The following is a 13,457-nucleotide window of genomic DNA, read 5'->3' on the forward strand; positions in this document are numbered from 1 at the left end:
CACTCACTCATACACGCCCACACACACATTAATACACTCATACACTCCCGCACACAGAGACATAAGCTCATACGCATAAGCACACATTTATGGACCCATACACTCACTCATAAACGCATGCACACACACACGAACACTAAAACATACACTCATACACCACGCACAGACATGCGCTCATACACCCACGCGCACACACACAAATAAACGTTCGAATCGTCCTAAATGCCACCTCTGGGCCAGATTTTGAGCATTTATGTTTTAGTATCAAGATTCATCTGAACTTTGGGAAGCCCTTCCCCCTCTGACCATTTTAGGAACCTGTCTGGGAGCGTTGCGGTTCGTGGTGCCCTAGTTGGTACCACTCTGTGGACTCCGACCCGAGTCATTGTCTGGAAGTCCACGCTCCTTGTCAACACTCGCCTGGACTTTGCCCACCTCCGATTGCCTTGGGGTTTCCACGGTTCGGGAATCGCAGTCTTTATTTGGCCCGGAGAAATATCGATGCGCTGGGAAGCTCTCTCTTTCACAGGCGCCCGGTTTGTTCCGCGAATGGCTCTGCCTAGGGAGCGGTGGTGCAGCGGTTAGCGCTACGCTGCGCTGAGAACCTTGGCGACCCGAGTTCGATTTTCGCTCACGGCCAACATCCAGTGGCGATTATCTGAACCGGTCCTGGGCCTCCCCTAGGTCAGCCTAAAATGAGTACCCAGTGCGGAGTGTAAACATCGCCACTTGAGAGACAAAGGCGTCAGGGCGTGATGCTGGTCACCCACCCCTTTGCGTGCTGTGCCGGCCTTCATAGGTGTTCGCTAACAGCACTTGCCCGACAGTCTGTGAATAGGTTACACGGGATTCTTTGTCTGTTGTTGCGCTGTGCTGTGTGCTGTATGTCCTGCGTGTGTTGTGTTATGTGGTGTTACGTACGTTGCTCTTTGCTGTGTATGTTCTGTGAATAATTTTCGCGCTATGTATATTGCTCCGTGTTGCGTATGTGCTGTGTATGATTTGGTGTGTGTCTGTGTTGCGCATGTGTGCATCGTACGCCCTGCGTGTAATTTGTCGTGCTACGTGCAGCCGCTCCGCGTTGTGTACGTCCCACGTGCAATCATTCGCGAGTACGCTAGCCCGCGGTGCGTCGTGTGTCCTGTTTGCGAGGGCCGCAGGGCTCTCCTGCGGCTCTCGTGGTCGTTCATCACGAGGAGTGCGTCTGTGTGTACGCACGTCGCCGTCCGTTTGCACGCTCGCGGCTCCATAAGGGAGAGCTGCTAATGTTCGTTTTAACACGTCGTAGTAGTGGCCTTTCGCGACCGATATTAACGACTGTAAAGTTTTTTTTTCTTCAGGTTAGATCGCGTGAAGTCGGTTACTTCAGCGCACCGGTTGTGTGTTGGAGAGTAAACCCGCAACATTCACAGTTCTGAGTACCGAGACGTCGCGCTGGCGGTGATCACAGCCGGCTTCATCGGGCGATTTTCCAGCATTAACTCGTCTCGCTGCGCTGTTCCTCTCCCGCACCTTGCCCCTGTGCCCAGTCCCCAGCTGACCTCTCCGGCGACATTCACGACGGCGATGAATTAATCGCGGTCGACCGGCAGACGGTGGTGAGTGAGTAACCCCGCACGTGAATCTTCCCGCTCCTTGCGTCCGCGTCGCCACGACGATCGCGACCGGTGGGGGGGCGGGGGGTTGCCACGGTGATAATATTCGAACGGCACGGTGACGATACTGCAACCAAAGGTCCTCCCGCAGCGACGTGCAAAAAGTGTCGGGGCAGGCCGGGAGACGCGGCCGGTAGGCCTCACAACAGAAGCAGGTGTATAAAGAGCACTCGGGGCATTACGCAGAAACCATCAACAGTTCTTGAAGAACAATCCTCTTCTATTTTGGGTTTTTTTTAAAGCACCTTTTGCCAAGGCGCTTGACGATGCTTGCCGACCACGGTACGAAATGGCAAAAGTAAGGTGACGGGGTGGGGTAGCACGGCCCTTTAGCGATCGGGTTTGGAAAAGGATTGAGACGTGGCAGCAGGGGAAGGAGGCGACGGGCATGTGGGGGGGGGGGGGGGGGGGAGTTGAAGGAAGAATGGGTGGAGCGTGATGGTGGATGGGTTAGGTATGAAGTGAGCGCACGGTTCGTGACGTTTACTCGCGGCGCTTCGGAAATAGAAATGTGACGCCCGTTGTTTATTTCTCCTGCCGCGTTTACGACGCCGACGGTGAGACGCAATCGCGGTCCCCTCCTTTTGCGTGAAGTCGGCCGGCCCCACCCTTTACCCCCCCGCCCCCCCCCCCCCCCCCGTATAAAATTCCCTTTGCGCTCGGTGTGTCCCGATTCGGTGAGCGAGGTGGTGGGATCTACAATCTTCGGCCCCTTATTAATCCCCCGCCTGCGCACTTGTAAAGTTGAGGTGGGTGAGGAGGTGGGTGGGGGGGTTGGGGTGTGTGGTGGGGGGGTTGGGGTGTGTGGTGGAGGGGTTGGGGGGTGTGGTGGGGGGGGTTGGGGTGTGTGGGCGGCACTCTGGACTGCTTCACCCTCATTGTTTTGCCTGACTGGTAGATAACTGACGGTGACGCTGACGCAGTCACCGCGACCGCATCGAGCCACGGTGGCTCGGTGATCATTTCCGAGCGCTCCCCGAGAGGTGGCCCTCTGACTCCACCAGCAGGGCGGCACTCGGCACTAACCGCGCCGACAACGCCGTACAGGGCGATCAGCTTCGAGATTCTCCGTTTATTTCCCTACGGCCCCAGTGTGGCTCCGTACGTAGCCAGCCGTGCTAATCATGTGTGCGGGGAAGGACAAACACAGTAAACGCAGAAAGCCGTTCGAAAGAAATTCGTTTTCAGTTTAGTAGAGTAGCGTAGTGTACAGTGTTGTGTAGTATGTAGTGTTTAGCGTAGTGTGTATTTTAGTGTATAGTGTAGTGTATGGATGTTGACCTTCTTTCGCACCGTACGTAGCCAACCGTGCTCATCAGAGATCCGGGGGAAGTACAAACAACCTAAACACAGAAAGCAGTTCTAAAGAAAAGAGTTTTCAATCTAGATTATTCAAAAGTGCAGACCTCCAGTGTCTTCCTAATATCGGAAGACAGAGACCCATAGAGTCCCACATAGATGCAGAGACTCATATAGACCCACAGAGACCCACAGAAACCCATAGAGACACATACTCATTGGTAAGCATATATGTACATATGTTGAATCTTGATTTGAAGCTTTCGTGACTGTAGGTTATGATTATTTTTCTACCTACGTGACTTTACCGAAAGAACCAAAGAGTATGTATGTTGAACTTCTTTAGCACCGTACATAGCCAACCATGCTAATCGGAGGTGCGGGCAAGGACAAACAAACCAAGCATAGCACGGTTCTTCTTCTTGTTATTATGATATTTTTTCCGTATAGCGAGAGGGAAAAGCGACAGCGTTGAGAAGCTTACGTCATCGGAATGGAACGGGAAGAACAAACCGTTGACGTGCACACGTCAGTGCGTCGCCGGAATGGTAAAGGGTTAGATTGTTGGGCTGTATCGGACCCAAAAAAAATCTAATCTTAGGTCGGATCATTACGTGACATCAACTCGAAAGAACAAAAATCGATGACTGAATCGTGTACCATCCTGGGCTCGTGGTGTGACGCAGGTCGGCTGGGAGATGCAGAACGTGGTGAGGGTCTTGAAGCAGGACCCGAGTGGCGTAGAGGTCACCCTCAAGACTCATCCCCCCTTCGCCGGCGAGCCGCAACCGCCGCAACCGCCGCAACCGCCGCAACTGCCGCAACCGGCAACCGCCACCGCCGATCAACAGCACGCGACCTCCGACCCGGCCGCCCCCGCCGCCGTGACCTCCGACCCGGCGGCGTGTCCACACAAGGGCCAGAGGATCAGAAGACAAAAGCCGTTGGATCGCAATGCACGTACCGTTGTTCCCGCTCGTTGTTGTGGGGTGTGTGTCTTCGTGTGCCGTGGGGGTGGCTGCGTGCATTCCGTCGATGGGGAAGACAAAGGGGGGTGGGGGGGGGGGTCGTCCCCTTATTCTTTACGGGTGTGGAGTAGTTGATAAGCGGCATCGTTATTGGGCCCTTTTCTATCAGTGTCAAGATGATGAACAATGATACAAGAGACCAGTCACCGAGAACAAGGCATGAAGTCTGCGTTGACCGCACATGTTTTGGCATATGCATGCTTTTATGCTGAACTTCTTTTGCACCGTACGTAGCCAACCATGCTAGTGCGGTTTTTACTTTTTTTGTTTTCCGAGGGCCACCGTGACCCACTCATTCTGGACAGCCACACACAGAGGGTTGTTGACACGACGCAAGGAAAGCCGCTCCCCGTGCTCGTATCGTCTAAAAAACAAAGGCCAGTGTTGATGGTCAGGCAAGATGTCAGTGTCAAAGTCCCAGCGGTTTATGGTTGCAGACATTTCAGCCGTTGACTGGAGGATCGCTGTTGTTGTGGCTCAGAGGTCCGGTGACAATAAAGCCACGAGATCTGTGGAGCTGCGAGAGTGGATTGAGGAGGATTGAGACAATGACATCTCCCGGGGCGGGGATTAAAACCTTGGGACATTGATGATGATGATGATGATGGTGATGATGAAGATAATCACGATGATGGTGACGATAATAATGATGGAGATAACGATGGTGATAATGATGGTAATAACAATGGTGACGACGATGGTGATGACGATGGTGACGACGATGATGATGATGATAGAGCAACTATACCCGAACATCCAGTGGACCACGTAGACAAATAACCATCAAGGCCACTCATTTCTTTCGATGTCAACCCGCTGTGTGGGTGTCTGCGTGTACAGTCTTTCTGAAGTGGCTGGGTGTGTCAGAGGTCAGATCACATGATCCGGCACTACCCGAATCCTGGGTTCGAGTCCTGGTGCAGCGTGTTAACAGTTTCGTCCCGATTTTGTGTTTAAGTTTATTTAGACTTGTTGCGCAGATGACTATCCACGTGTCGCAAGTTTCCCCAGCTCGTTCACAAGGGAAAGCCACGGCACGTGATCGCACGATCTCAACGCCGACTGTCGCGCGACAGACACAGACACACGGGTGGCGCTAAATAAGCGGCGACATTTTCACGTTCTGTTCACATGACAAAACCTGCACTAATTGGCCGTGTCGGGTGGAGTTTGGTTTACGACACGGTTTTGCATTTATGCGATATGATATCCCCCCCCCCCCCAAAAAAACAACTTAGCTTGAACAACATCGGTCGTGGGGAAGCCCTTTCCTTTTGGATCACGACTGGCGTGCTGGCGTGTGTCCGTTCCCGCGTTGCTGTGTCCCCGCAGGCCAAGGTGAAGGTCGTGGTCGATCCCGCTCACCACGCGCAGCCCGAGGGGGGGGGCGGAGGGGGGCGGGGCGATGACGACACACCCGTGGACGCTCTCCCGCCGCCGCTGCCGCGTCTCCCTCCGTGCTCGTAAGTGCGAGCGCCTCCCCTGCGACAACCAAAACAAAAAGCGCGTTTGGGAACTGTTTTAAAATGAATTGTTTAAAGAAACGCTTGCAGTTGTTTTGTTAATAGCGGGCTCCGTTGAGATTGTGGGTTCAAATGCAGGCAATTGCCTGTAATGAAACTTAGCGACGCTTGCCGTATATATTCGGAGCTTGCATGTCTCTCCCCCCCGTGGTCACGTGGATTTTTCTCCGGGTTTTTCCCTCCCCACATTTAGAATCAACGTCGCGCGTTCAGACTCTTTTGCAGCTGCTGCTGTAAATTTCCACGCGACGATGATGATAAGCCACTGTCGTTGAACTTCCATCTGCGATAGCCAGGTCGCTTCTGAAGAATAAAACTCTATAGCTCAGTGGGGCCTTACCTGGTACAATAAAAATAGTTTATAGTTTAATAGTGAATCAATGATCTGAGCCCAGTTACGAATGGCGGGCGCAGGAGCAATGGAGCTGACGGAGACCCACGGGCGGGGACGACGGTGCGGGACGGCGACGCGGCAGTGACCGCCGTCGCCGCCACCGTCACCGCCACCGTCACTGCCACCCCCACCGCCACCCCCACCGCCAACGTCACTGCCACCCCCACCGCCACCCCCACCGCCACCATCACTGCCACCCCCACCGCCATCGTCACTGCTATCCCCACCGCCACCGCCACCGTCACTGCCATCGTCACTGCCACCCCCACCGCCATCGTTGCTGCCATCCCCACCGCCCCCCCCACCGCCATCGTCACTGCCACCCCCACTGCCATCGTCACTGCTATCCCCACCGCCACCCCCACCGCCACCGTCGCCGCCACCATCACTGCCATCCCCACCGTCACTGCCACCGCCACTGTTGCTGCCACCGCCACTGTTGCTGCCACCGCCACCTCCACCGCCACCCCCACCGTCACTGTCATCCCCACCACCACCCTCTCCCCCACTGCCAACCTCACCCCCACCGCCACCGTCACCGCGGGGGTTCCTGCTCACCCGCCAAGTCCGCCGAGGGCCGACCGAAAGCGGTGCCGGCACGAGCGCGGCCGGAGTCGCTCGTTCAGCCGCGGCGCTGCGCCGGACGGAGCGTCTACTGGGGCCCGGGATGGAGACCGGGGAGGGGGCGTCGGCTGCGGAGGCTGCGGCGGCGACGGTGGCGGTAGTGCCCGTGACCACGGTACGGTGAACGGCGGTGAATGGTGGTATTGGTGAATGCTGGTGAAGGCTGGTGAATGGTGGTGAATGGTGGAGAATGGTGGTTTTGTGAACTGGTACGGTGAATGATGGTGGTTCGGTAGAACGGTGGTGTATGATGGTGAACGACGGTGTTTTCTTGAATTACCTAATTGGCGATGATGGCTGCCCTACTGCGACAACTTGCCAGGACTCCCCTTGTGAAAGAGCTGCCTAACTCATTGGGCCTAACCAGCTGAGATAATAAAGTCTAAATAAAGCATTCCTGGGCAAGCTAGCGTAAACAAGGCAGCCCATGCAATCGATATTATTCGACAATAAATTTGGAGCTTCTGGTTGCAATGTGGATGACGCAGGCTGAAATGGCTTGGGGAAACATCCCACTTGGAATAAAATCCATTTCCATGTCGAGCGAGGTGCAGTTTATCAGAGATGCAATCTAAAACGTGCCCCCGTGTCTATTCAGGCCTCATCCACCACCAGTCACTGCCAGCTGACTTCAGGATGCCGGAGAAAATTCTCGAACACGAAGGTACGTCGTCTCACTGAGTGGTCGCACCAGCAGCAGCACCAACTCTCCAAGACCATGGTTCAAGCAGAGCATGCCGAGATGTTAACTACCTCGGCTGGTATACAGGAGGTCGTGGGTTCGATCTCAACCCTGACAATGCCTGCTGTATATTTGGAGTTTGCGTGTCTCTCTCTCATCATCATCACGGTGGCTAGGAGATGTTAACTACCTCGGCTGGTATACTGGAGGTCGTGGGTTCGATCATGACCCTGACGCCTGCTGTATATTTGGAGTTTGCGTGTCTCTCTCTCATCATCATCACGGTGGCTAGGAAATGTTAACTACCTCGCCTGGTATACAGGAGGTCGTGGATTCGATCACGATCCTGACGCCTGCTGTATATTTTGAGTTTGCGTGTCTCTCTCTCAGCATCATCACGGTGGCTAGGAGATGTCAACTACCTCGCCTGGTATACAGGAGGTCGTGGATTCGATCACGATCCTGACGCCTGCTGTATATTTTGAGTTTGCGTGTCTCTCTCTCAGCATCATCACGGTGGCTAGGAGATGTCAACTACCTCGCCTGGTATACAGGAGGCCGTGGGTTCGATCACGACTCTGACGCCTGCTGTATATTTGGAGTTTGCATGTCTCTCTCTCATCATCATCACGGTGGCTAGGAGATGTTAACCACCTCGCCTGGTATACAGGAGGTCGTGGGTTTGATCTCAACCCTGACGATGCCTGCTGTTTATTTAGAGTTTGCGTGTTTTCCCCCGTGGTCGCGTTGATTTTCCTCCGGGTCCTCCCGTTTTTCCCTCCACATTAAGAATCAACGTGCGTTTAGAGTATTTGGCTGCTATAAATTTTCAAATGATGATAAGCCACTTCATTGGGTTATTGCTTGTGGCCAGGTTGCTTCTGAAAAAGAGCTATATTGCTCGGTGGGCCTTACCTGATCAAATAAAAAAAATAGTGTTTAGTTTAATCTTATCTAATTTATAGAGCGCCTTCACTCAAGGCGCTTGACAAAGCTTACAAAAACCAAACGATAAAGTACGCACAAACAATCTCCACGACTGACACGACACACAGAGGGCATTCATTCAGCAGTTCATTGACAAAGGGCTGTAAATTGCTATTATTAGTATTATTATGATAACCGTTGTTTATAATATAGGTTTTTGGGTTAGATCGCGTAAGTATAAATGTGTCGTAACCCTCCACCGCCCGCCACAGCCAGTAAGGTTTGTCACGTAAACAACGCGCCGATTAGTTGACTACTTAAGCCCACCGGTGTGTTGGAGAGTAAATCCACAACATTTACAATCTGAGTAGTACGACGTTTCGCTGGTAATTACATTCAGCATCATCGGGCGATTTGCTAGAATAGTGAAGCCATCCACCTACTTCCGGTCTTAAATATAGCAAGACGATGTCATCACTGTGAACCCATCATGAATAACATTGGTCGCGAAAGCCTACGTATTAAAGCTCTTGTTATTGTTTCAAACACTTTCAGGTTAAATTGAAGGGCAAAAATTCGTTTACATCCGTAGCTGTCTGCGGGGCGTCACTTCTTCCGGAACATTATGTCAGGGCCGGCCGTTGGTGGTCGTGCAACGTGGAATTCACTGGGGGGCAGGGAGGAGCATCGGCAAACCGCGCCACCGCCCGCACCTCCGCCCCCCAGCCCAGCTCAGCTAGCCTCGGCGAAGGCGCGGTGTGAATTTAAACTAAGACGAGGTGAGATCTCGCCGATGACGTAATGCCCCAGCGCGCACTGACAGCGCTGATGCCTTCTGTTGCCAGGAGCTTCAGACGGCACGAGACCCGGGCCCGCGGAACGCCACGGCGCGGTCGCCCCGAGCCTAGCGTCGGAGGCGTCCGTCGGCCCTGAAGGGCGAGGAACGACGGTGGGTACTTTCAGGACCGAACCCAAAACTTGAGCGTCGTGGGTTTTTCACCGACGCCGCACCGACCGGCGCGGCGATGTTTGGTCACGTGTGCACGTACGTACGTTTGGCTTCTTCTTCCGCGCCGCACGTGGCCAGCCGTGCTAATCGGAGATGCCGGGGGGAAGGAAAATGAACGAAAGACAAAAAGCAGTTCTACAGAAATTAGTGTTTCAAAATGAGTTTTCGAGTCACCCCCACGAGCCATAAGGCGTGGGGAGGTCCTCATCCAGCAGTGGATTGACAAACGCCTCTGCTTGTACGTGCATGCACCACAAGCATTGCACAAGCGCCGTGGTGATGTCACCGCCACTTAGTGGTTGACGGCGGTTATTTGGTGCAATGGGGAGGTCTGCACCTTGTATTAAAATTTTTTAAACACTTCTCTCTCTCTATGATTATTCTCTTGTTCCACTGCTACACTTTTCAATTCCCTCTTCCCATCGTTGTCATCATCTCTTTCCGCTGGAGCTCTTATTATTCTGAAAATATCACGACGTTTCGATCGCAACACAAGCAATCGTCATCAGATGCTGCGATCAAAAGTCGTGATATTTTTATTCTTTTTTCTATCTAACGTGGCTTTACCGAAAGACCCAAAGAATATGAATACCTGCAGTCACGAAAGCTTTAAGTCAAGATTCTTAAAGTAATCATAATAATAACCTTAATTCGATTCAAGAAACGTGCAATCAGTCTTATCTTTCACAAACTTTTATTGTGCCGTTTGTCGCTGGTTTTGGGCCATCGGGCCTATCTATAATTACCCAGGAAGGCCACAGTGAGCCTCGTAGACTCTTTTTCAGCAGGGTTCTGCTTCATGGGGGACGGGGGGCGACAATTGCCGTGTCGCTTCCGTTTGAGTGACTTGCGGTGTGGTTCTTCAAACTTGAAGAATCGGTGGTGGCCGACACACATCGGCCGACTCTTGCGAAATAGCATAGTTCCGTTTTATTTGTATATATATATAAATATTATTTGATTATTTGCTTACCTTTCCTATACTTTGCACCCCTGTCCTGTTTTTGTATTGCCTGTTGTAAATGTTCTGACCCTGTGCCCCTCATCTGGACGTCTGTAAAAAAGAGCTTCATGGTTCATCGAATTCTTCCTGCAGTATAAATAAATATTCTGATTTTGACTTCACAAGGTCCCTGACGTACCAAAGTGAAACAGGCCGTGCGTAGCATTTCTACGGTTAACGCACCCGTGGTTGAGAAACTGTACTTAAAATATATAATTATTCTTTTCTAAATGCAATGTTTCCTGTTTCGTGTGTGGCAGGATGAAACTGCCGGAGCTGACAACGATCGTTCAGTGTGAGTAAACCACATGATGCCATCGTGCCAGACATCGCATGTGTGTACACGTACGTTGAACTTCTTTGGCACCGCATTGTAGCAATCGGAGGTGCGGGGACAGACATGAAACATTGCTTTTCCTTTCTCCGTAGATTGCCCCCATTCACGTTTACATGACACGTGGTAGCTACCAACAATAAACTAAACTCAAAAAATGTTTTATTTGACCAGGTAAGGCCCATTGAGCTCAGGAGCGACCTTGCTGTCGCAAGTGACAGCCCAACGAGAAGTGGCTTATCGCGTGGACATCTGTAGCAGCCAAAATTACTCCTAAACGCGCGGCGTCCATTCTAAACGTGGGAGGGAAAAAAAAACACCGGAGGACCCGGAGAAAAATCCACGCGACCACGGTGGGGGGAGAGAGAGAGACACACCGCAAACTCCACCGGGGACGGGATGGAGCTCATTTTCGCGTCGCACTCAACGGCGTGTGGCCTTTCCTTTGCGGTTTCTGCGACGAGTCTGCGGTGGTGGTGGCGGAGTCGTCGTCGCTGTCTGTGCGGCGGTGGCGACGGCAACGTGGAAGTTCCCGCATTCTTGCCTGGAGAGGAAACGAGAGCCGATGGGGTGTCGAATTACTGTAAAACCCACATTTTTTTGCAGAATAAAATAGTTCCCTTTATGATTACATTTGTTATTATTTTACAGTACCGTGCTTTTGAGACTTAGGGGGAACTGCTGTTGGGTGCTACTCGTTGCGAGCGAATGAGCTGCCTTGACATGGCTTGTGTGAGTTTCCCCCCTCAAACCCCCCCCCCCCCAACACAGACAAAGATCCCCCCCGTATAGCCTCAACATACTTTTGGGGCAAGCGCTGTTAGCGAGCACCTACGAAGGCCGGCGTGTCCTGGCCTCCTTCCCGAGTGGCGACGTTTACACACCGTACCAAATTTTCATTTTTAGGCCAAGTCGACCTAGGAGGAGGCCCAGGTCCGGTTCATACAATAGCCACTGGTGTTGGCCGTGAGCGCGAATGGAACTCGGGTCGCTGGGTTTGTGGCGCAGCGCTAACCGCTACGCTACCGCTACCTCGCACGCACGCACACAACACGCGCGGCGCTCACACACATTGCAAACATAAAGGCTTGATGGCTTCCTGTCTTGGCTCGAACAACCTGAATACCGGCTTGTCCTCGTTTGTTTGTTTTACAGGTCACGGCAAAACGCGGAGAGAACACCGAAGACACCGGCGGCAGCGGTGAGTCGGGCCAATCTCTGGTGAAACAGTGTGATCGAAAATAAGAAGTGATGATGACGCATTTTTAGTTTTTTTAAAGAAAGTTCACGTATTTTCTGTGGTGGAAACTGGCCGGCGGACGGCTCACCGGTACGCCGCACCGGCAACGTCTCCGTGCTCGCGGCATTTGCCGTGGGGTTGCCTCTCCGTTTGTTTGCGCGACACTATTTGGCCAATCGTTTTCCCTTTTTTCGGCGAATTGCGGACAAATCCCCCCCGGAATGGACGTTCTGTGTGTGTGAGCGTTTGTGTGAGCGTGTGTGTGTGTGAGCGTGTGCGTCAGCGGAGCGGTAGCGTCTCGGTCAGCGCTACGCTGCGCTTTGGAACCCGGCCACGCGAGCTCGGTTCCCACTCGCGGCCAACACAACAGTGGCGATTATCTGAACCGGTCCTGGGCTTCCCCTAGGCCGACTCAACCTCAAATGAGTACCTGGGTGCGGTGTGTTAACATCGCCATTAGGGGAGACAAAGGCGGCCGGGCGTGGTGCTGGCCACCCACCCCCTCGCGTGCCTGTACCGGCCTTCATAGGTGCTGCTACTCGCTAACGGCACTTGTCCGTGAATCTCCACCCATGCCGCCACCCACCCACCCACCACCTTCCCATTGCTCTGCTCCGCTGTGAGACCCGCCCGTACTCTTGGACACGTGGGGAAAAGAGCTTCATAGCTCATCGGATTCACTCCTCCAGTCCAAATGAAGATTCTGGATCCCGTAGAGATGCGGAGCGATCACTTTAACAACGCTCGCTCTCACCCTCCCCCTTGCTGAGAGAGTCAGAGGAGCAGTGGGGTATTTATAAACGGATCACTGTATATTGCTCATATAACTATTTTATTGATCACGTTATGTGCACGTAAACACTTGTAGACTACCGCTGTAAAAAACGATATAGCTGTTTTTTTCGTAGAAACGAGCTGGCCACAAATGGTAGCCCAATTAAAGTGGCTTTTCATTGTGTGGAAATGTATAGCAGCCAAATACTCTAAAACGCATGTTTCTAAGTGTGGAGGGAAAAACCGGCGGACCCGGAGAAAAATCCACGCTACCACAGGCAGAGAAAGACACGCAAACTCCCAATATACAGCAGCATGCGTCAGGGTCGGGATCGAACCCACGGCCTCCTGCATACCAGGCGAGCTAGTTAACATCTCCTAGCCACCGTGACATCCAAAATAGTGGTAGCTCCCACCCTCCAGACAGCGCGAGGCAGCACACCTGATAGCGGTGTTGCCATTACAAAGAGAGGATGCAGGAGGTGTGGGGGGTGTGGTGTGGGGGGAGGGAGGGAGGGTGGGCGTGGAATTGCAGGGCTCGGCTGTAAAAGACCGCTGTGAGACCCGCAAACCGGTTGGTGTCTCCGGGGCTTTTATTGCCACGGCAAGGTGCAGGGGCACAGATCAGCCAGCGGCGTCCAGAGTTCAACAGGCCCCGTGCATCGGCATTCGATTGAAAGCCGGGGGGCCGTAAAAATACCTGTTTGACGAAAATATCACCGCAGCCCAACGACCGGGCAAAGTCCACCTCTTGACCACCAAAGCGAGAGAACTCCCAGGGTAGGGAAGCTGTCGCACACCACCCACCCCCCCACCCCCCCCACCACTACGATGTACCGCGGCGAGCCCCAGGGGCTTGTGAGCAAACGCTCGACCTCCGCTGCAACGTTCCGCGACCCGTCGTGGGCGAGCGGCGAGGGCGGTCTCCCGTTCCGCGATCTCGTGACGAGGTTCCGTGGCTGGGG

The 13,457-nt window shown here is 53.3% G+C and overlaps 1 protein-coding gene across 1 annotated transcript in view; it reads left to right on the forward strand.

Moving 5' to 3' along the window:
- LOC144950378 (uncharacterized) overlaps positions 1–9,040 on the forward strand; it is a 36,744-nt gene extending 27,704 nt beyond the window's left edge. The window contains exons 8-14 of the mRNA XM_078880493.1: positions 1,530–1,598; positions 3,641–3,910; positions 5,315–5,445; positions 5,920–6,049; positions 6,488–6,638; positions 7,122–7,187; positions 8,943–9,040. Coding sequence (XP_078736619.1) covers positions 1,530–1,598; positions 3,641–3,910; positions 5,315–5,445; positions 5,920–6,049; positions 6,488–6,638; positions 7,122–7,187; positions 8,943–9,040 — 915 coding nt within the window. The remainder of the gene's footprint in view (positions 1–1,529; positions 1,599–3,640; positions 3,911–5,314; positions 5,446–5,919; positions 6,050–6,487; positions 6,639–7,121; positions 7,188–8,942) is intronic.
- Positions 9,041–13,457: the final 4,417 nt, after the last annotated feature.

Source organism: Lampetra fluviatilis, chromosome 57 (assembly GCF_964198595.1).
Source record: "Lampetra fluviatilis chromosome 57, kcLamFluv1.1, whole genome shotgun sequence".
Lineage (NCBI taxonomy): Eukaryota > Metazoa > Chordata > Hyperoartia > Petromyzontiformes > Petromyzontidae > Lampetra > Lampetra fluviatilis.